Source organism: Hyla sarda, chromosome 1 (assembly GCF_029499605.1).
Source record: "Hyla sarda isolate aHylSar1 chromosome 1, aHylSar1.hap1, whole genome shotgun sequence".
Lineage (NCBI taxonomy): Eukaryota > Metazoa > Chordata > Amphibia > Anura > Hylidae > Hyla > Hyla sarda.
This window is the reverse complement of record NC_079189.1, coordinates 280,345,356-280,369,078: the sequence shown is the minus strand read 5'-3', so window position 1 is coordinate 280,369,078 and position 23,723 is coordinate 280,345,356. Positions and strand designations below refer to the sequence as shown.

Here is a 23,723-nt window from a genome sequence, read left to right as displayed (position 1 = left end):
GAATAAAATGTTATAAAAAAAACAGCTATTTTGGACTTTTTTTTTTACGTTCACGCCGTTCACCGTACAGTATCATTAACATTTTATTTTAATAGTTGGGATATTTACGCACGGGGCGATACCAAATTTGTGTATAAAATATATATTTTTTTACACTTTTTGGGGGTGAAATAGGGAAAATGGGACAATTTAAGTTTTTATTGGGGGAGGGGTTTTTTCACATTTTTTTTACTTTTATTTTTTACTTTTATTTTTAACTTTTAGAAGACTATTTATAGCAATCATTCCATTGCTAATACTGTTCAGTACTATGTATAGGACATAGCACTGATCAGCAATATCGGTCATCTTCTGCTCTGGTCTGCTCGATCGCAGACCAGAGCAGAAGGGCCCGGGAGATGGCCGGAGCAAGGTGTGGGGACCTCCGACCGCCATGCTGGATGATTGGATCGCCATGGCAGCGCTGCAGACGATCCGATCATCCATTTAAAGTACCGCGATGCTGCAGATGCCGTGATCTGTATTGATCACGGCATCTGAGGGGTTAATCCGTGTGATCGCAGCTATCAGCAGCTGGGACCTGCCGCACAGGACGCGAGCATCGCTCCGATACTCGCGGTTATGCATAGGACGTAAATGTACGTCCTGGAGCGTTAAGTACCAGCTCGCCAGGACGTACATTTACGTCCTGCGTCGTTAAAGGGGTACTCCGGTGGAAAACTTTTATTTTTTTAAAATGAGCTGGTGCCAGAAAGTTAAACAGATTTGTAAATACTTCTATTAAAAAGTCTTAATCCTTTTAGTACGTTTTAGCAGCTGTACGCTACAGAGGAAATTCTTTACTTTTTGAATTTCTTTTTTGTGTTGTCCACAGTGCTCTCTGCTGACACCTCTGTCCGTGTCAGGAACTGTCCGAAGTAGCATAGGTTTGCTATGGGGATTTTCTCCTGCTTTGGACAGTTCCTGATATGAGCATCAGGTGTCAGCAGAGAGCACTGTGGACACGACAAAAAAGAAATTGAAAAAATAAAGATTTTCCTCTGTATTAACCAGCTGCTAAAAAGTACTGAAAGGATTCAAATTTTTTAATAGAAGTAATTTACAAATCTGTTTAACTTTCTGGCACCAGGTCATTTAAAAAAAAGTTTTCCACCGGAGTACCTCTTTAACCTCTTAAGGACCAAGAACGTACGGGTATGTCCAGAGTCCTTTCCCTTTCTATAACGTGGGGCCACGCGGGGTACGTCATAGCGGGGCGGGCCCAGACGGGACCTGTGGCTAATAGCGCGCAGCACTGATCGCGGTGCCGCGTGCTATTAACCCTTTAGATGCGGCGTTCAAAGTTGAACGCCACATCTAAAGTGAAAGTAAAACCATGCCGGTTAGCTCAGGGAGCTGTTCGGGATCGCCGTGGCCGGAGGATCCCTACCTGCCTCCATGCTGTCCGATCGCTGAATGACTGCTCAGTGCCTGAGATCCAGGCATGAGCAGTCAAGCGGCAGAATCATTGATCACTGGTTTCCTATGAGAAACCAGTGATCAATGTAAAAGATCAGTGTGTGCAGTGTTATAGCCCCCTATGGGAGCTATAACATTGCAAAAAAAAGTGAAAAAAAAAGTGAATAAAGATCATTTAACCCCTCCCCTAATAAAAGTTTCCCATTTAAAAAAAAAGTGTAAATAAAAATAACCATATGTGGGAAATGTCTGAATTATAAAAATATATCATTAATTAAACTGCACGGTCAATGGCGTACGCGCCAAAAAATTCCAAAGTCCAAAATAGTGTATTTTTGGTCACTTTTTATGTAATGAAAAAATGAATAAAAAGCAATCAATAAGTCTGATCAATACAAAAATGGTACCACTAAAAACTTTAGATCACGGCACAAAAAATTAGCCATCATACTGCCCCATACGTGGAAAAATAAAAAAGTTATAGGGGTCAGAAGATGACAATTTTAAACGCATACATTTTCCTATGATTTCTTTCAGAAGTACAACAAAATCCAACCTATGTAAGTAGGGTATCATTTTAATCGTATGGACCTACAGAATAAAGATAAAGAGTAATTTTTACCAAAAAATTTACGGCGTAGAAACAGAAGCCCCCAAAAGTTACAAAATGGCATTTTTTAAAAAATTTTTGTCTCACGTTTTGCCGTAGATTTTTGGGTAAAATGACTGATGTCATTACAAAGTAGAATTGGTGGCGCAAAAAATAAGCAATCATATCGATTTTTAGGTGCAAAATTGAAAGAGTTATGATTTTAAAGGTAAGGAGGAAAAAATGAAAGTGCAAAAACGGAAAAACCCCTGGTCCTTAAGGGGTTAAGGATGTACTGCTGTTTTGCAATATACCATAATACACAGGTATTATGAAATTCTGCAGATTTATTGGTTATAAGGTTATAAACATAAATGAGTAATTAAACACAATGATATATGCAAATGAATATCAATTAGATATATTAGTAAACATTACAAGCTTGTTAATTGACTACATATAGTAGAACAATACAATAAAACAAAAGCTACTAGGTTAGGAATATCATATAAGAAAAAGGTTACATATCACTGTGTTCAGAGGAAACCTTATGATATTGAGATGGGCAATATCTAATCATAGACATCAATATGGAATGTTAAATACACTCCCTGCCCCCTTCTAACCAACTGCAAATCACATGACTTCATGAATGGGGAAATCCATTAAGGATATAAACATGGAAGACCTATGATATACTTCCAGCCTATTCTGGATTATTTTTCTATACATGATCTTGGTAAGACATTAAGACAAATAGTAGAGTTTTATGATCTCGCTAGACTATATTTTAGGAGGAAGAACTTGAAACAAGTTTCTTGTGTGGGAAATATACTTATAACATTTAGTTTGGTGAGTAGGAATTCTATCAATGTCTAAGCAATTATTTAAAGCTGTCACGATGCCGGCTGGCAGGTAGTGGATCCTCTGTGCCAGAGAGGGATTGGCGTGGACCGTGCTAGTGGATCGGTTCTAAGTCACTACTGGTTTTCACCAGAGCCCGCCGCAAAGCGGGATGGTCTTGCTGCGGCGGTAGTGACCAGGTCGTATCCACTAGCAACGGCTCAACCTCTCTGACTGCTGAAGATAGGCGCGGTACAAGGGAGTAGACAGAAGCAAGGTCGGACGTAGCAGAAGGTCGGGGCAGGCAGCAAGGATCGTAGTCGGGGGCAACGGCAGGAGGTCTGGAACACAGGCTAGGAACACACAAGGAAACGCTTTCACTGGCACAATGGCAACAAGATCCGGCGAGGGAGTGAAGGGGAAGTGAGGTATAAATAGGGAGTGCACAGGTGAACACACTAATTGGAACCACTGCGCCAATCAGCGGCGCAGTGGCCCTTTAAATCGCAGAGACCCGGCGCGCGCGCGCCCTAGGGAGCGGGGCCGCGCGCGCCGGGACAGGACAGACGGAGAGCGAGTCAGGTACGGGAGCCGGGATGCGCATCGCGAGCGGGCGCTACCCGCATCGCGAATCGCATCCCGGCTGGAGACGGTATCGCAGCGCACCGGGTCAGTGGAGCTGCCTGGAGCGCTGCGGTAGCGAGAGAGAAGCGAGCGCTCCGGGGAGGAGCGGGGACCCGGAGCGCTCGGCGTAACAGTACCCCCCCCCCTTGGGTCTCCCCCTCTTCTTAGAGCCTGAGAACCTGAGGAGCAGACTTTTGTCTAGGATGTTGTCCTCAGGTTCCCAGGATCTCTCTTCAGGTCCACAGCCCTCCCAATCCACCAAAAAGAACTTTTTTCCTCTGACCGTCTTGGAGGCCAGTATCTCTTTCACTGAGAAGACGTCAGAAGAACCAGAGACAGGAGTGGGAGAAACTAATTTGGGAGAGAAACGGTTGATGATGAGTGGTTTAAGAAGAGAGACATGAAAGGCATTAGGAATACGGAGAGAAGGAGGAAGAAGAAGTTTGTAAGAGACAGGATTAATTTGGCACAAGACTTTGAAGGGACCAAGATAGCGTGGACCCAGTTTGTAACTGGGGACACGAAAGCGGACATATTTAGCGGAGAGCCATACCTTGTCTCCGGGAGCAAAAATGGGGGGAGCTCTTCTTTTCTTATCGGCAAACTTTTTCATGCGAGATGAAGCCTGTAAAAGAGAAACTTGGGTCTCTTTCCATATGGTGGAAAGATCACGAGTCACTTCATCTACAGCGGGCAAACCAGAGGGCAAGGGAGTAGGGAGGGGGGGAAGAGGGTGACGGCCGTACACCACGAAAAATGGGGATTTGGAGGAAGATTCAGAGACTCTAAAGTTATACGAGAATTCGGCCCATGGTAGAAGATCTGCCCAATCATCCTGGCGGGAGGAAACAAAATGTCGTAAATAATCACCCAAGACCTGGTTAATTCTTTCTACTTGTCCATTGGATTGAGGATGATATGCAGAAGAAAAGTTTAATTTAATCTTGAGTTGTTTACAGAGAGCCCTCCAGAATTTTGACACGAATTGGACGCCTCTATCCGAGACTATTTGTGTGGGCAACCCGTGAAGACGAAAAATGTGTACAAAAAATTGTTTAGCCAACTGAGGCGCTGAAGGAAGACCAGGAAGAGGGATGAAATGTGCCATCTTGGAGAATCGATCAACGACCACCCAAACAACAGTGTTGCCACGGGATGGGGGTAGGTCTGTAATAAAATCCATACCAATCAGAGACCAAGGCTGTTCGGGGACAGGCAGAGGATGAAGAAAACCAGCGGGCTTCTGGCGAGGAGTCTTATCCCGAGCACAGACAGTGCAGGCTCGCACAAAGTCCACGACATCCGTCTCCAGAGTCGGCCACCAATAGAAGCGAGAGATGAGTTGCACAGATTTCTTGATGCCTGTATGACCTGCGAGATGGGAGGAGTGACCCCATTTGAGGATTCCGAGGCGTTGGCGTGGAGAGACGAAGGTCTTTCCTGGAGGAGTTTGCCTGATGGAGGCTGGAGAAGTGGAGATCAGGCAGTCAGGAGGAATGATGTGTTGCGGAGAGAGTTCAACTTCCGAGGCATCCGAGGAACGAGAGAGAGCATCGGCCCTAATGTTCTTATCGGCAGGCCGAAAGTGAATTTCAAAATTAAATCGGGCAAAGAACAGAGACCACCTGGCCTGGCGAGGATTCAGCCGTTGGGCAGACTGGAGATAGGAGAGGTTCTTGTGATCGGTGTAAATAATAACAGGAAATCTTGATCCCTCCAGCAGATGCCTCCATTCCTCAAGTGCTAATTTAATGGCTAGAAGCTCTCGATCCCCGATGGAGTAGTTCCTCTCCGCCGGAGAGAAGGTCCTAGAAAAAAAACCACAAGTAACAGCATGCCCGGAAGAATTTTTTTGTAGAAGGACCGCTCCAGCTCCTACAGAGGAGGCATCAACCTCCAATAGGAAGGGTTTAGATGGGTCAGGTCTGGAGAGCACGGGAGCCGAAGAAAAGGCAGACTTGAGCCGTTTAAAGGCGTCTTCCGCTTGAGGAGGCCAAGACTTGGGATTGGCATTTTTTTTGGTTAAAGCCACGATAGGGGCCACAACGGTAGAAAAATGTGGAATAAATTGCCTGTAATAATTGGCGAACCCCAAAAAACGTTGGATAGCACGGAGTCCGGAGGGGCGTGGCCAATCTAAGACGGCAGAGAGTTTGTCTGGATCCATTTGTAGTCCCTGGCCAGAGACCAAGTATCCTAGGAAAGAAAGAGATTGGCATTCAAACAGACATTTCTCTATCTTGGCATAAAGTTGATTGTCACGAAGTCTCTGAAGAACCATACGGACATGCTGGCGGTGTTCTTCTAGATTGGCAGAAAAAATCAGGATATCGTCCAGATATACAACAACACAGGAGTATAAGAGATCACGAAAAATTTCATTAACAAAGTCTTGGAAGACGGCAGGGGCGTTGCACAGGCCAAAGGGCATGACCAGATACTCAAAGTGTCCATCTCTAGTGTTAAATGCCGTTTTCCATTCATCCCCCTCTCTGATGCGGATGAGATTATAAGCACCTCTTAAGTCCAGTTTGGTAAAGATGTGGGCACCTTGGAGGCGATCAAAGAGTTCAGAGATGAGGGGTAGGGGGTAGCGGTTCTTTATCGTGATTTTATTAAGACCGCGGTAGTCAATGCAAGGGCGTAGAGAGCCATCTTTTTTGGACACAAAGAAAAATCCGGCTCCGGCAGGAGAGGAGGATTTACGGATAAAGCCTTTTTTAAAATTTTCCTGGATGTACTCCGACATAGCAAGAGTCTCTGGGGCGGACAGAGGATAGATTCTGCCCCGGGGTGGAGTAGTGCCCGGGAGGAGGTCAATAGGACAATCATAAGGCCTGTGAGGAGGTAGAGTCTCAGCTTGTTTTTTGCAAAAAACATCCGCAAAGTCCATATAGGCCTTAGGGAGACCGGTTACAGGGGGAACCACAGAGTCACGGCAAGGGGTACTGGGAACCGGTTTTAGGCAGTCCTTGAAACAAGAGGGACCCCAACTCTTGATCTCCCCAGTGGACCAATCCAGGGTTGGGGAATGGAGTTGAAGCCAGGGTAGTCCAAGGAGGATTTCGGAAGTGCAATTGGGGAGGACCAAAAATTCAATCTTCTCGTGATGAGGTCCGATGCACATTAGAAGGGGCTCCGTGCGGAAACGTATGGTACAGTCCAATCTTTCATTGTTTACACAATTGATGTAGAGGGGTCTGGCGAGACTGGTCACTGGGATGTTGAACCTGTTGACGAGAGAGGCCAAAATAAAATTTCCTGCAGATCCGGAATCCAAGAAGGCCATAGTAGAGAAGGAGAAGGCAGAGGCAGATATCCGCACAGGCACAGTAAGACGTGGAGAAGCAGAGTAGACATCAAGGACTGTCTCACCTTTGTGCGGAGTCAGCGTACGTCTTTCCAGGCGGGGAGGACGGATAGGACAATCCTTCAGGAAGTGTTCGGTACTGGCACAGTACAGACAGAGATTCTCCATGCGGCGTCGTGTCCTCTCTTGAGGTGTCAGGCGAGACCGGTCGACCTGCATAGCCTCCACGGCGGGAGGCACAGGAACGGATTGCAGGGGACCAGAGGAGAGAGGAGCCGGGGAGAAAAAACGTCTTGTGCGAACAAAGTCCATATCCTGGCGGAGCTCCTGACGCCTTTCGGAAAAACGCATGTCAATGCGAGTGGCAAGATGGATGAGTTCATGTAGGTTAGCAGGGATTTCTCGTGCGGCCAGAACATCTTTAATGTTGCTGGATAGGCCTTTTTTAAAGGTCGCGCAGAGGGCCTCATTATTCCAGGATAATTCTGAAGCAAGAGTACGGAATTGTACGGTGTACTCGCCAACGGAAGAATTACCCTGGACCAGGTTCAACAGGGCAGTCTCAGCAGAAGAGGCTCGGGCAGGTTCCTCAAAGACACTTCGAATTTCTGAGAAGAAGGAGTGTATAGAGGCAGTGACGGGGTCATTGCGGTCCCAGAGCGGTGTGGCCCATGACAGAGCTTTTCCAGACAGAAGGCTGACTACGAAAGCCACCTTAGACCTTTCAGTAGGGAACTGGTCCGACATCATCTCCAAGTGCAGGGAACATTGGGAAAGAAAGCCACGGCAGAATTTAGAGTCCCCATCAAATTTATCCGGCAAGGATAGTCGTAGACCAGAAGCGGCCACTCGCTGCGGAGGAGGTGCAGGAGCTGGCGGAGGAGATGATTGCTGAAGCTGTGGTAGTAGCTGCTGTAGCATCACGGTCAGTTGAGACAGCTGTTGGCCTTGTTGCGCTATCTGTTGTGACTGCTGGGCGACCACCGTGGTGAGGTCGGCGACAACTGGCAGAGGAACTTCAGCGGGATCCATGGCCGGATCTACTGTCACGATGCCGGCTGGCAGGTAGTGGATCCTCTGTGCCAGAGAGGGATTGGCGTGGACCGTGCTAGTGGATCGGTTCTAAGTCACTACTGGTTTTCACCAGAGCCCGCCGCAAAGCGGGATGGTCTTGCTGCGGCGGTAGTGACCAGGTCGTATCCACTAGCAACGGCTCAACCTCTCTGACTGCTGAAGATAGGCGCGGTACAAGGGAGTAGACAGAAGCAAGGTCGGACGTAGCAGAAGGTCGGGGCAGGCAGCAAGGATCGTAGTCGGGGGCAACGGCAGGAGGTCTGGAACACAGGCTAGGAACACACAAGGAAACGCTTTCACTGGCACAATGGCAACAAGATCCGGCGAGGGAGTGAAGGGGAAGTGAGGTATAAATAGGGAGTGCACAGGTGAACACACTAATTGGAACCACTGCGCCAATCAGCGGCGCAGTGGCCCTTTAAATCGCAGAGACCCGGCGCGCGCGCGCCCTAGGGAGCGGGGCCGCGCGCGCCGGGACAGGACAGACGGAGAGCGAGTCAGGTACGGGAGCCGGGATGCGCATCGCGAGCGGGCGCTACCCGCATCGCGAATCGCATCCCGGCTGGAGACGGTATCGCAGCGCACCGGGTCAGTGGAGCTGCCCGGAGCGCTGCGGTAGCGAGAGAGAAGCGAGCGCTCCGGGGAGGAGCGGGGACCCGGAGCGCTCGGCGTAACAAAAGCTTTGATAGATTATGAGTCTTGATTCTTCTGCAGGTAGAATGAAGTCTCACAATATCCTAAAACTATAATCTCAATATGGAGATAATTAATTATTTTATTTTATTCATTACTTTATTCGCCAATCTAAATGGTATAATTCCATCCACATTATCCAAATTGGTCTTAATTAAATGGAATACCATTTTTGTGTCTCTTACCAAGTCTATGTAAGAACCTAGCTTCTGGTCCTAGGAAAATTGAACGGTCTAACTCATCGTCATGGATAGCCATTGGTCTGGTACCGTGTGATCAGTCCGCTTGCTGGGATCTCACATGGCTTTTCCACCTGGTTGGACCTCTTTCCTGTGTCTTTGTGTGTTCTCTCCAGCACAGTCCCTAACACCTGGTTTACCAGGCTTTTTAATTAGCTACACACACCCTCCTAAATTGGAATTTTCCAATAAATGTAGGTTGGGTGTGTACATATGGTAATGACTATGGCATCACTATATTACCCAGAATGCATTGAGCATATCACCCATAATGCCTTTCCTGTCCGTGTAATGTCAACTACTAATACGCTAGGGTGAGCTATTGTATAGGCAATTAGCATCATTACCATTAAGGGTTAACTGTCAATAACTGGTCTTAAACCCACATTCCACACTTGACGGATGGAGACATAATTTAATAGGTGTGACACATATAAGTAATTAAAACCTGGATTCTGGTAGACATAGAGTCACCAACTAGACATTTCCAACACTATCAAATTTATGGGAAAGATAAGGGTACCATGGAGGTCTCTTTCACACAGATGTGTGAATCTCTCTGTCTGTCTAGTCTAGGTAATTAGCCCCCCTTATCTAAACAGCCATAAATATCTAAGGAGACAACAAATATTCTTCTCTCAGATTGGCACTTTTAGAGGAGAACTTTAGAATTGTGGCCTACTTAGATTATACACAAAAGGGCCGACATCATGCTATTAAACATATTAAACATAGTGATTCATTTTTGGGGCATATAATTAGTACGACAGGACAGAGGTGTCAGCAGAGAGCAGTGTGGTCAGACAGAAAAGAGCAACTCTGTAGTAAACAGCAGTTGATAAGTACTGGAAGGATTAAGATTTCTTAATTTCTTAAATCTGTTTAACTTTTTGGCACCAGTTGATTTGAAAAAAACAAATAATGTTTTCTACTGGAGTACCCTTTTAACCCCTTAAGGACCGGGCCAATTTTATTTTTGCATTTTCGTTTTTTCCTCCTCATCTTCTAAAAATCATAACTCTTTAATATTTTCATCCACAGATGATTATGTCTGTCAGAGAAAGGGCACTGCTGAGGTAGGCCTTAAACTGGTTGTTAAGGTGGTGGTTTACATCCCTTTCATGACTCATGTCAGGGGAGCGTACAGGATGCAGATACTTTGCCATCATGTGTTCAAAACGCCAAGATGCTGTCACTGCTGCTGCTGATTCTTCTGCCAGGTAGTGGAGTGTTGACTCTGCGGAGAGCAGAGACTGGACCCCCGTTCAGCAGGTGTTTGTTGCCGGAAAGCTGTGACAAGCTGGCGGCATAGCTTCTTTTACAAATCCAATTTAGCCTCCTTCTCAGAAGGTGCGAAAAGTTCCCCAATTTTGGGTTTATACCGAGGGTCTAATAGTGTAGCTATCCAGTACTCCTCTCTTCCCTTCAAGCCCACAATATGCTTGTTATCGTGCAAGCAGGGAAGCATACACCTAGCCCTCCTTGCCAAGTTCTCCCTGTCTGAGAGAGGTTATATGGTTTCACAGAATGATCCGGCGTTATTGGAATATTTCTGTCATACGACTTCTGAGGAGGAAGACTCTGACAATATGACGGTGTGCCACCGTTCAATAGATTACTTTGCGTCAACACTCACATGGGGAAGTGGAAAGGTCCATCCTAGATGCTGTTCTTCCTCATCTCTGGCTTTGCCTCCCCCCCACACACTGCTACGCAGAATCTAAAGCACTAGCCACGAGGAGTTGTGTGGGGTTAGTCAAGCTTTGGCGTGTGTTGGCAAGGTGGTGGAGGTCGAATCAGTGGTCGAGCCCAGCACAAGCGGCACTGGTGGTGCAGAAACTGTAAGGTGTCAAGGTGGCTATGCTGAGGGGGAGCAAGAAGCCCAAGAAGTCCTACATGCAGAGAGGAGTGGCGTGGAGGATGAGGAGTTTGACATTGATGTAGTGTTGGATAGGATGTGGGAACCACCTGGGCATGAGCTAACGCATTCAGAGCACAACTTGTCCAGTTGTCAAGCCAGTGGTGTCTACGTGCAGGAAAATTTGTGTTCGGTTTACCCGTTCATATGCTTTTCAACATTACTTGCTTCACCTACAGCGCCAAAATGGTCTTCCCCTAACACATTATTTGCGACATTCCAACATGGTGGAACTTCACCTTACACATCTTGGACTGCCTCTACCAGCAGCACAAAGCAAGCCAATTTTCTAGCAAGGGTGATTTACAGTTCAGATTGGCAGCTAATAAGGGACACTTGTCGCGTGCTCATGCCTCTTGAGGAGGCGATAATATATGTCAGAAAGGAAAACAGTGGCACTGGCGATGTGACACCTCTGATATTCCTTTTAGAGCAGACACTGACAGTGATGATGGTAGAAGGAGGGATGGAGGAGCCTTCACATCTTCATGGCAGCAGTAGGGATGTTCCCCTTGGGAGGAGGAGTTGGATGAGGAGGTAGTGGGACCTGAGAAGGAGGACTTAGAGATGGACTCTATAGAAGAGAAAGGGGATGGGGACCTTACACAAGGTGACACTGATGAGGATGAGGAGGAGCATGACCAACCTTGGCAGTATGGGGCAGAGGTGGAACAAGTTGGGCCCTCAGAAAAGCTGGGATGGTTGACATGGCTGCCCCTAATACCAAACTGTCTGCTATTGCCGCTACCTGTACTAGGACTGCCATGAACATTCTTACTGGCAGAGAACATGGCGGGGGTCTTTTGCCCTCTACCCTGTCCACCAACTCCTTTTCCAGACATGTTTTTTTTTGGGTTGCAACTTGCAACCCTACATATAGAAGTAAAAGAATAAAAACGTGACAAATATGTGCGCAATAAAAACGACTTTGAAAAGGGCCAAATATTTTCATGGAAAAATCCCCCTCAAAATACGCACAATAAGAAAGTTTGCCACTCCAAAAATAAAAATGATTATCCATGACACAAATCTAAAAAAACAACAGATTTTTTAACTAATGAAACAAGGTCCAGTCCATCGGATACTACATGTGATGAAGGAGAAACCGCTGGCCCTTCTAATATGAATACAGCCTTAACAACAGCTCCGGTCCCTTTAGGAGGAAAACTAGGAGAGGCCGAGGGCGAAAGAAAAGGAGTCTACAGAAGACAGAAATAAAGGTAATCCATCAGCTGAAAATCGCAGTAGAGACTGCCTCACATATATGAGTAAAACATGACAATTTAATAAATTTAACAGATGTTGATTTGAGTGAAGATTGCCTCTCAGTATTATCTAAAGAACTTAACTTTGGACTTCATGATGGTTTCAACAAAGAAATATTTGTTGTGGACTTAGAAAAAGCTATTAGAAATATAAATTAAAATACATTTTTCTCCACAGGTACTGATAAAGATAAAAATAAAAATTGCATATGAAAAAAAATCCTAAGAAGGCGAGACCCCATGTAGCATTTCTACTCTTGGGTTTAGTGTAGCAAATTATTTTATTCCTGCAGATATTGACAGTGTTGCTACCCTGTGCAAACTTATGGGAATAGAAACTAACATTGCCTCGCCTAATGCTCCAGACATCATGCACGATAACTTTCAGGGTGGCAACAAATCTATGCTATTTTTAAAGATATTCAAGCACTAAACTATCCTAAACTAATTAATATTTAATCTAGTGGTGAAACAACAGCCATGAAATGGCTTAGCACCCAGGAAGCCTTACACATTACGAAGGCTGACAAGGGAGGTGCTACAGTAGTATGGAGCACCACTGCTTATAATAATTAAATTTCTCGGCACCATAATGATCAGTCCACTTACGAAAAATTATCATATAATCCAACTAGACACATTCTAGACCATCTTAGATCCTTGTTACGTCGTCATGCAGAAAAATCTATTATATCCTTTAAAACAGCTGAAAAATTTGTCCCTATCCATCCAAAGTCTGCCAAAATGTACATCTTACCTAAGGTCCATAAAAGCCTCACACAGCCCACTAGCAGACCCATTATAGCTGGGATTGGTTCCCCTACTGAAGCATTGTCCATCTATTTAGAATGGCTGATTTCACCACTTTTGAAAGGAATTCCTACTCTCCTTAAAGATACCAGCGAGCTACTTACTGCTTTTCAAGACTTCTATTGGCAGGACTCTTTTCACCTTGTGTCCCTTGATATTGAAAGCCTGTACACCCGCATACTGCATGATGCGGGTGTGCAGGCTATGTGCACCTTTCTCAGTGCCACTAATAAATTCCAAAATGTCATCAATTTTGTCGCTGAATCATTACAACGAGCCATTTTGGGGGTAAAACATTAGATTTCCTCGACATACAGTTAGAATTAAAAGATAATACTCTTCACACCTCTAATTACCGCAAAGACATTGCGAAAAATTCACTACTCCATTACCATAGCTCACATCCAAACTATATAAAAAATAACATCCCGTATAGCCAATATTTGAGGTTAAAACAAGCTAATAACAATCATGAGAAATTTTTGGAACAAGCCCAAGAACTCACCACACGTCTTCTTGACCGTGGTTACCCTCTACCTATACTTAAAACAGCCCTAAAAAAGCGGAAAGAAAACCACGTCATGAATTACTCACAGCAAAAATTAAAAACAGAAACACTACTGCCGGCAGACGTTTCACCTTCTCTTTTGGGAATTCTCCCATAAACAACACTATAAGAAATATCATATACAAAAATTGGTTCATGATTGAAGATGACGTCGATCTAGGAGCACAAGCAAAAAAGAAACCGATAATCACTTTTAGAAAATCTAAAACTATCAGAGATACCTTAAAAAAGGGCAAACAGAGGATCATCAATAAGAATGATACATGGTTGAAAAATTGTCTACCAAAGGGTAATTTTCCCTGCAAGAATTGCAATTTTTGTCAGTTCAACCTAGCAATAAGAAATTTTGTGCTACGAGGTATAAACATTTTTCTTAATGATTTCATCCCATGTCAATCCACTTTTATTGTCTACTGCATTATATGCCCCTGCAAGTTTTACTACATCGGTAAAACAAAACGAAAACTATTTTTCCGAATACGAGAACATCTTCACTCTCTTAAAACTATAAAAAGATCTCCACGTTTTGTTTCCCATATGATAGATCATCACTGAGGCAAAACTGATGGTCTAAAATTTGCGGGGCTAGAACGCATAGACATAATCCCAGAGGGAGTAGATCGTCACACTTTCCTATTACACTGTAAGGCTTTATGGATAATAAAGTGCAATGCTACTGGCCCCCTTGGATTAAATGAACATAATGATTTCTCTACTTTCCTGTGAGTCACATAAATTGTGTTGTTTTTTCTTCTCCTATTTCTTGGTTTTAACATTATGTTTTTTATGGTGTTATCACTATTGCACACTTCAATATGAAATGCAACAGACCTGTATTAACACTACAGGCTACATACGTGTAACTTCAACATGCTCTTTCACTGGCAGAGATTACAGCACAATGAGTACTGACGGTGTTTGTGGAACAATATGAAATGCAAAAGACCTGTATTAACACTACAATCTGCCACTTGAATACGCTTTGTGGGTGGGTGGCACAGATTAATGCACCTCACTGGAGCTGGTTCAGGAACACTATTCAATTCAGGTATATGCAAGTATGAGCCTTTAAAAGGCTGTGGATTTCTGATAGCAAAAGATGAGCCTGAACTAGTAAAAGCTTGAGTGTTCGCCGAGCCGGAAAAATCCAAAGGTTCAGGTTGAATCCGGGTTTTCGGGATTTGGCTCGCTCATCTTTAATTATCACTTTAACGTTATGTCTTCACTCATCATTTTTTCACTTTCAATGATAAATGTTATCACCAAATTAAAGGCTCAGTGATGGGCACTGTGGGGGAGATTTCCCCTGGTGTGTGTACCCATTAATGCTAATCTTATTTTAGGGTGGTGGGAAAACACTATTGTATTCACAGAGGGCTACCATAAATTCACGAAGCACATTTTGTTTTCGGGTCATTACATTGACAACATTTAGATTTTGTGGGATGGTGGTAGGGAGCTTTTTCACAAAATTTTTCAGATTTGAATTACAGTGAAATCGGGATGCTTTTTACATTTGAATTTGACAGTAATAGGATTAATTCCAAAGATCTCACAATAACTACTGATGAACAGGGCAGTATCCAAACCTCTATGTATGAAAAAGAAATGGCAGTCAACAGTTTACTCCACTGGGAGCGTTAGCTTCCTCTATCCCAGAGACAGGGGATACCAGTTGGACAATTTCTCCGAATTAAATGCAACTGCTCCGAAGATCGATAGAAATACACCTTGAGCGCAACTTCTTAATGACAAGCTCACAACTGGTGTAGGAAGAGACGATAAGATTATAAGATGCATCGGTACATTTGACAACCGTTCTGGCGAGGTTATGAATATCCTCGAACGGTAATGGCCCATACTGAGGGCAGATGATTGTCTTAAAGGAGAACTCAATACATACCCTAATGTGACTTAAAGAAGGGGTTTGAATCTTAGAGACATACTCGTACATAGCCAGGAGACATTAAGAATTTGTGAACCCAGTTGATGGGAAAGTATTTAAGCTACATGACTTTGTGAACTGCAAAAGTAAGGGCATTGTCTATGTAGCTTCATACACTAGTCCAAAATTGTATGTCGAAAAGATGATTCAAGAATTCCGATGCCGTATTTTCAAGTGCGTCAGTGGTATCAGGAAGGAGCCGACACACCTATTATTCATGTATACAGTAACTCTACATGAATAATGTTTCATCAATAATTCCATAGTAGCCCTAAATGAAATATGGTTTATACAGTTGCCATCTGATTATATATTAGATTTTTCTTGGACATCATCATTTTTTTTTTCTTGTTATGGCTGAATTTATATATCCCATGATTTTATTGGCAGCATCATTTGATGACACTATCGCATCATTGCTGTCAGTTCGTCTTCTTGAGAAAGCCAGTGGCGAAACATGTATTAGTGGACAGTGTTGATTTTACCAGCAGGTCTCTTTGTCTCCCTGTAAATTAAAACTAAACTCACAGGTAGCAGGCTAAGGCCACGCTAGGCCCACAGCCTGTGGTGCCCAACAGGCTAGTGGGATATCCCATCTGAGTGATTGAAGAACCATGAACTCTAACATTGCATGCCAATCATATCATCCTATAAATAAAGGGGATATTTCTAGTCTCATACGCTGATACTATTGATCATTGAATGTACATACAATTGCCCTCCCACCAGTTAATGCTACCATGCACCATTTTTGATATCAAGGAATTTTTATATGATAAAACAACAGAGACTGTAGTTTTAATCAATTTGCACTCACTTCATACGTTTTAATTACATTTAATAAAGTAAATATTTGAATATAGACACATGAAAAGAAGGACTTGGTGAACCCCCTGGGATTCTGTGTTTTAATTCTGTTGCATTTGTTATGTTGCCAAAAGGGTCTGCTCACATTATACAAAACGTACAATGTGAACAGAGCTTCAAACTTACCACCCTGACTCCCATCATCACTAAGGAGCATTGCTACACGGATCCAGTTGGGACAGGAGCAAGGGAGGTAAGTGGATGTCTGGCTTCTGTATACAGTATATACAGCCATCTGTGGATAGCTGTATATACTACATACCGCCCGAAGGGGCTATAGGAGCAGGGAGTCCCATCAGTATAGTGACGGGATTACTGGCTCTTGTATAGTATACATGGGTACACTTTTCAACCCTGTATACTACATGGCCAAGGGAAGTGAGTAGTGATGCTATGCATCACTCCTCACCTCCTTACACTTGGTGGGTCTTGCCCTCTGCATGCATCTCACGGAGTGGTATTCTGAAGGCAGGTTTAATACAGTAAAATTGACATGTTCAATTTATTCTGTAGGTCAACAGGATTAAAATAATACCCATGACATGCTTTTCTTTTATTTTATTTTTGAAACAAAATAAGTATGATAAAATGTTCCTATTCTAACCCCCTTTAACTTAATTATTCACATTGTGATGCAGATAGGTAGGTAGATAGTGAAGGTAGGTAGGTAGATACTGCCGGTAGGTAAATAGTGCAGATAGATAGGTAGATAGTGCAGGTAGATAGGTAGTGGCAGTAGGTAGGTAGATAGGGCAGGTAGATAATTCCAGTAGGTGGGAACATAATTCCAGTAGGTAGGTAGATAGTGCCAGTAGGTAGGTAGATTCATAGTTCAGGTAGGTAAGCAGGTAGATATTGCAGAAAGGTAGGTAGCAGGAGGCAGGATATGGGTATCCCTGACAGGGGATGATCCCAAATCCGACTTGTGCTTTAGTGCTTCACCAGGATTACAAAGACAATTCTCACAGGTAGTAAACTGTAATTACTTTTTATTGGCTGATGTACAGTATTATTCACAGGTAATAGCAGTTACACAGTTCAGTAGGTGCACAGGACAATGCATTTTCGTGAGGGGATTCCTCTCTTCTTCAGATAGATAGATACTGCCAGAAGGTAGGTAGTGCCAGTGGGTAGGTAGATAGATAGTGCCAGTAGGTAGATACTGTAGGCAGGTAGGTAGATAGTGATGCTAGGTAGATAGTGAAGGTATGTAGCTAGATAGTGAAGGTACGAAGTTAAGTAGATAGTTCCGGTAGGTAGATAGGTAGGTAAGTGGCTAAATAGTAAAGATATAAAGTTAGATACATAGATTCGGTTTGTAGGTAGGTAAGAAGTTAGTGCTGGTAGGAGGGTAGGTAGAGAGATAGTACCAGTAGGTAGGTTGATAGTGCTGGTAGGTAGATACATAGTGCAGGTAGGTATGTAGTGCAGGCAGGTAGGCAGATAGTGTCAGTAGGTAGATTGATCGTTAAGGCATGAAGGTAGTAAAGTGCCGCCTAAAAAAAATCTAAATAGACAAATCACCAGGTCCAGATGGCATTCACCCCCACATTCTAAGGGAGCTAAGTAACGTAATAAACAGAACCCTATTTGTAATATTTAAGGACTCTATAATGACAGAGTCTGTTCCCCAGGACTGGTGCATAGCAAATAACGTGCAGATATCTAAAAAGAGTTAAAAAAAACAAAAAAAAAAAACAACTGAATTTTTATAGGCCGGTTAGTTTAACCACCATTGCATGTAAATTGTTAACATAATAAATAAAAATTTATGTATGACTCCATATTAGCATGGGTTTATGAGGGATCGGTCCTGTCAAACTAACCTAATCAGCTTTTATGAAGAGGTGAGCTCAAGACTGGACCAGGGGGAATCACTAGATATCATAAATTGATTTTTGCCAAAGCATTTGATACTGTGCCACATAAAATGCTAGTACATAAAATACAAATGCTTGGGAAGGGGGGGGGGGGGTGTTTAAGTGGTAAAGTAACTAGATTAATAATAGGAAACACAGGGTGGTTATTAGTGGTATTATTGGGTGACTGTCTTTGGGTTACTCTCATTGGCTGACTGTTAACACAGGGGTCAACACAATAAAAGAGTTCAAAAGAGGCTTGGATGCATTTCTAGAGAGTAATAATATTACATGATATACTCAATAGCTTCTGGAGGTTAGACGTTGATCCAGGGATTTATTTCTATTGCCTGACTTAGAGTCAGGAAGTCATTTTTGTATTGGATTCAGTATTGAATTTTTATTCTTATGATAAACTTTTACATTTAATGAACATAACATTTTCTATAAACATGCAAGTTGCTAAAATTTCCAAAATTGTGCACAATTTTGGCACCAATGTAAAATGAATCATGTCTGTGTATAAGTGTAAACTCTGCAAATAGAGTCAGGCGGTGTGCTGACACATTTACTCACACACAAACACAGTAAAATAAAAAAGAGGAGAGTGCTGTGGCAGCGATAAGTTTATATAGCTCCTATAGTAAATGAAGTAGAAGAATTGTAAAGACAGCATAGCATCACAGGTTACAAAATTCCCATAGACCCAGAGTTAAAGAAACAGTGTAGCTCAGTGACGGCGAACCTTTTTGAGCCCAAACTGTAATACACGCCAACTACTACACAGCAATTAAATCAGAATACTGAGGTTTAAGTTTAGAAAAAACAACTCCTACAGTTGCCATAACTAATTAAAGGGGTCATCCACCATAAGGTGTTTTTACTACGTTCCTGCCAGACAGTAAAGTACATGCTTAGGAAGGATCTGCGCTTGTCTTGGGGCTAAATGGCAATGTTGTGAGATTACCATAACACTGTGGCTAGCTGTTTGTGAACTGCTATTTCCTTCTTGAGTTTTCTTCTTTTGCCTACAAATCCTATAATTCCATTTCCTCCATCCCACACATCAGCCACCCCACCCATAGAAACATAAATGAGCTGCATCCATTCAAAAGAACTGTGGTTTTCAATCAGGGTGCCTACAGCTCTTGCATTAGTTGCAGATAGATCTCTCTCCCACCAAGCGATCCCTCCACCCACTGAAGCAGACAGGCTTCCTGTCACCAGCTGACTTGTGAGTCAGGTCTCGGCCGCATTGCAAACTGGGAAAATCTGAGACAACAGTCGTTTTGTATACTGGTAAAAATAAATATTGGGGTGAAAATCACAGAAAAATTGTGAGAAAACCGTCACACACAGGTACAGACACTATATTATGAACTACACTAACTTTACAGCTGCTGTAGGATAGTCAAATAAAAAAAATTCATGGAATACCCCTTTAACATCTTTTGTTTCAAAAGAAGAACACAACAACAAAGTTTAATGATCCACATTTTTTTTTATTGATAATTTATAGTTCCCCCACATTAGATTGTAGTTTCCCCACATTAGATTGGCACCACAGTTCCCCCACATTAGGCTTGCAGTATAAGTCTCCCCCACATTAGGTTGTAGTTCCCCCACATTAGGTTGGCAGCATAGTTCTCCCACATTAGGTTGTAGTTTCCCCACATTAGATTGGCACCACAGTTCCCCCACATTAGGCTAGCAGTATAAGTCCCCCCCACATTAGGTTGTAGTTCCCCCACATTAGGTTGGCAGTATAGGTCCCCCACATTAGGTTGTCAGCATAGTTCCCCCACATTAGGTTGTCAGCATAGTTCCCCCACATTAGGTTGGCAGTATAGTTCCCCCATATTAGGTTGTAGTTCCCCCACATTAGGTTGGCAGTATAGTTCCTCCACATTAGGTTGTAGTTCCCCCACATTAGATTGGCAGTATAGGTCCCCCCACATTAGGGTTGGCAGTATAGTTCCCCCACATTAGGTGCAGTATAGTTCCCCCACATTAGTTTGGCAGTATAGTTCCCCCCACATTAGGTGCAGTATAGTTCCCCCACATTAGGTGCAGCACAGTTCCCCCACATTAGGTGCAGTATAGTTCCCCACATTAGGTGCAGTATAGTTCCCCCACATTAGGTGCAGTATAGTTCCCCACAGACATACAGCCTTCAGCCATATACAGTGTATGGCTGGAGGCTGTGTGCCTGTGTACTGCCCCACTTTAGTGCTCCGTCCACCGCTCCTCCGGTCAGGGGTCACAATCTACTGCTATGGCCTACAGGCTATAGCAGTAGGTCTCGGGACCGGAGGAGAGGTGGTCAGAGCACTGAAGATGACGTACATACAGGTAACTTACCATGTGCGCGCGTCCTCCTCCTCGCTGCTCCGCTCTGCTGTTGCTATGGGCGCACCCACAGGACGTCAGTGACGTCCCTGCGTGTACTACCTCCCGGCAGCCCCTGCATTTTTAAAGTTAACATGGGGCCGCAGAAGGGTAACAGGGACATCCTTGTGTCCCGAAAAGATCTTTCGGGACACAGGGATGTCCTGAATAGGCTGATGGCAAACTATGGCCGCGTGCCCACAGAGGGGAATCTGAATCTGCATAGCCTGTGGAGATATGCTATTTGGCTGAGAAACGGAAAACCCCTTCAATCATAGTAAGAAAAAGAGTAACATAATACATAAAATCCAGAGTAATGAATATGTTGATAAAAAAATTGTAACGCAACAATATAAATATTTAACTTACCCTCAACCATGAATATACTCACCATATATTCTGAATGCATAATAGGCTTTAAGATCACGTGGAGCCATTTCACTAAGCACAGAAAACATGTCCAAAAAATCATCCAAAGTCATGTTTCCATCCCCATCCTCAGAGAACACTTCAGCTATTCTTTGGCGGAAGGGATTATCCTGTAATAATTGGTTAATTTAGCAAAGTCTACTAAATTGATGAGCCATCTGAGAAAATAAGAATTACCGTAGTGAAAATGTAATGACCCAGATTTATCAAAGAGAGAAAAAGTGGAGGGAGAGAAAAAGTGGAGAGATTTTCCCACGGTAACCAATCACAGCTCAGCTTTCACTTTACCCCAGCTTGTTAGCTGAGCTGTGATTGGTTGCTGAGGGAAAATCTCTCCACTTTTTCTCTCACACAGTTTGATAAATCTGGGCTAATGTGTATGAAAATGATTACATGTGTATCTGTAATGTTCCTCAATTTTCCGTGTTTGTTTCCTTTACTATAATCATAGTTGCTTTCGCTACACAATTTCAAGGATTGCTATGACTAGATATAGTTCACACATAATTATGGGGGAGATTAATCAAACTGTGTGAGAGAACAAGTAGAGTGATTTTCCCACAGCAGCCAATCACTGCTCAGCTTTCACTTTACCAGAGCTTGTTAGCTGAGCTGTGATTGGTTGCTGTGGTGAAATCACTTCCCTTTTTCTCTCACACAGTTTAATAAATCTACCCCTGTAAGAATTTATGATACTGATAAATCACTTACAGATATGTAGTTAACACATTAAAGCACATTTATGAAACGGTCTAAAAGAATGACAGTCTTTGTTCCCCATAGCAACCAATTACAATGCAGCTGTATTTTTCAAGAGCAAAATATAGAATGAAAGCTGAGCTCTGATAGGATAGAGACTTGAAGACTTAGATAGTACCAAGGTTATAATGCTTTAGGAATGCCCCTCAGTGTTGAATAATTGGTTACTACCATTTATTTCCTAAGCTTATTCAAATGTATAGAGCCCTATCTAAGCAATTCTCAGTTTTCACTTTACAGTGGTCGGAAATTTATCAAGTGCAACTGTTCATTTGACAGGAAATTTTAAAAAGTCCCACAAAAAGTCACAACTGCGACTTTTTGCGTGACTTTTTGCGCAGCTCACGGGCCACCTGCCCGCATCTATCACCCGCTCGCTAGCTGTTGCAGAACTACAACTCCCAGCATGAACTACAGTGAGGACATGTTGGGAGTTATAGTTACAGCAGCTTGCGGGCGGGTGGTAGATACGATGGGGGTGGCCGGGGAGTGGAGCCGGCCGACAGGAATATGAAATTACAGCACTGTAATTTCAGGGCAGACCTGTGATTGGTCCAGAACTCCTGGCCAATCACAGCTGCCAGAGGGAAATATGAAGTTACAGTGCCGCCCACTTCCCTGGCTTCCTTGTCACCTGCCCACGTTGCACTACTAAAATTCCCAGCATGCCCTACAGTGAGGACATGCTGGGAGTTATAGTTACAACAGCTTGCGGGCGGGTGGTAGATACGACGGGGGTGGCCGGGGAGCGAGCCGGCCGACAGGAATATGAAATTACAGCACTGTAATTTCAGGGCAGACCTGTGATTGGTCCAGACCTCCTGGTCAATCACAGCTGCTAGAGGGAAATAAAGTTACAGTATCGCCCACTTCCCTGGCTTCCTTGTCCCCTGCCCAAGCCGTACTACTACAACTCACACCAGAGAGGCAGCGGGAGATCAGGGAGGTAAACAAGTGGCTCAGAAGCTGGTGTAGGAAGAAGGGGTTTGGGTTCATGGAGAACTGGGCCGACTTTGCTGTCAGTTACCGGCTCTACTGTAGGGGGGAGAAGTGTTTAGACTAGGGACTGTGGGGGAGGGAACCTACAAGATAGAGGGGGGGAAGATAGTGTAGATAGAGAGGGGGGACTTATTAATGTACCTGGGGGTGGAGCAGAGGGAGATGGTTTGAATAGTTAATAGGGATAGGCTTCAAAGGAAGAAAAAACATACACCATTGAATTGCATGTTGACTAATGCCAGAAGTCTGACCAATAAAACTGACGAACTGGAGTTGATAATGTCTGAGGAGGATTATGACATAGCGGGTATAACAGAGACTTGGTTGGACGATAGCTGTGACTGGGCAGTCAACATACAGGGTTATAGTCTATTCAGGAAGGATCGGACAAAACAGAAAGGAGGAGGAGTCTGTCTTTATGTAAAGTCCGGTCTGAAGGCCGCACTGTGGGAGGATATATGGGAGGGAAACGATAATGTGGAGTCCATATGGGTAGAAATATGTGGAGATAAAAATAAAAAAAATTCTGATAGAGGTTTGCTATAAGCCACCAAACATAATGGAAGAGGCAGAAGATCAATTAATGAGGCAAATAAACATGGCAGAATATCAGAATGAGGTGATAATAATGGGGGACTTTAACTATCCTGATATAAACTGGGAGACTTAGACCTGTGAATCTCATAAAGGAAACAGGTTTCTGATAATATAATAATATAATATAATACATGATAAATTGTTCTTCAATAAGGGAATCTCTCGAGGAGCCACAAAAACAATGAACGTTAGGAAGGCAAAGTTTGACAAACTCAGAGAAGCCCTTAACAATATAAAATGGGATATTGTCCTCAAAAACAAGAATACTGACACTAAATAGGAGACTTTTAAAAATATCTTAAACGCTCACTGTAAGTTGTACATACCTTATGGGAATAAAAGGGTCAGAAATAAAAGAAAACCAATATGGATGAATAAAACCGTTAAGGGGCAATAAATGACAAAAATAAAGCAGGACTACTAAAAGAGGACGACAGTGAAGAAGCATTAAAAAGCTATAGAGAAAAATGTAAAAAAATAAAAAAAACA

At 43.4% G+C, this 23,723-nt stretch overlaps 1 protein-coding gene across 2 annotated transcripts in view; it reads right to left on the bottom strand.

Annotated features, from left to right (window-relative positions):
* CIB3 (calcium and integrin binding family member 3) overlaps positions 1-23,723 on the bottom strand; it is a 122,554-nt gene that overhangs the window by 36,086 nt on the left and 62,745 nt on the right. For both annotated transcript variants that reach the window (XM_056551990.1, XM_056551991.1), the window contains exon 4: positions 20,842-20,989. In XM_056551990.1, the coding sequence (XP_056407965.1) occupies positions 20,842-20,989 (148 nt within the window). The remainder of the gene's footprint in view (positions 1-20,841; positions 20,990-23,723) is intronic.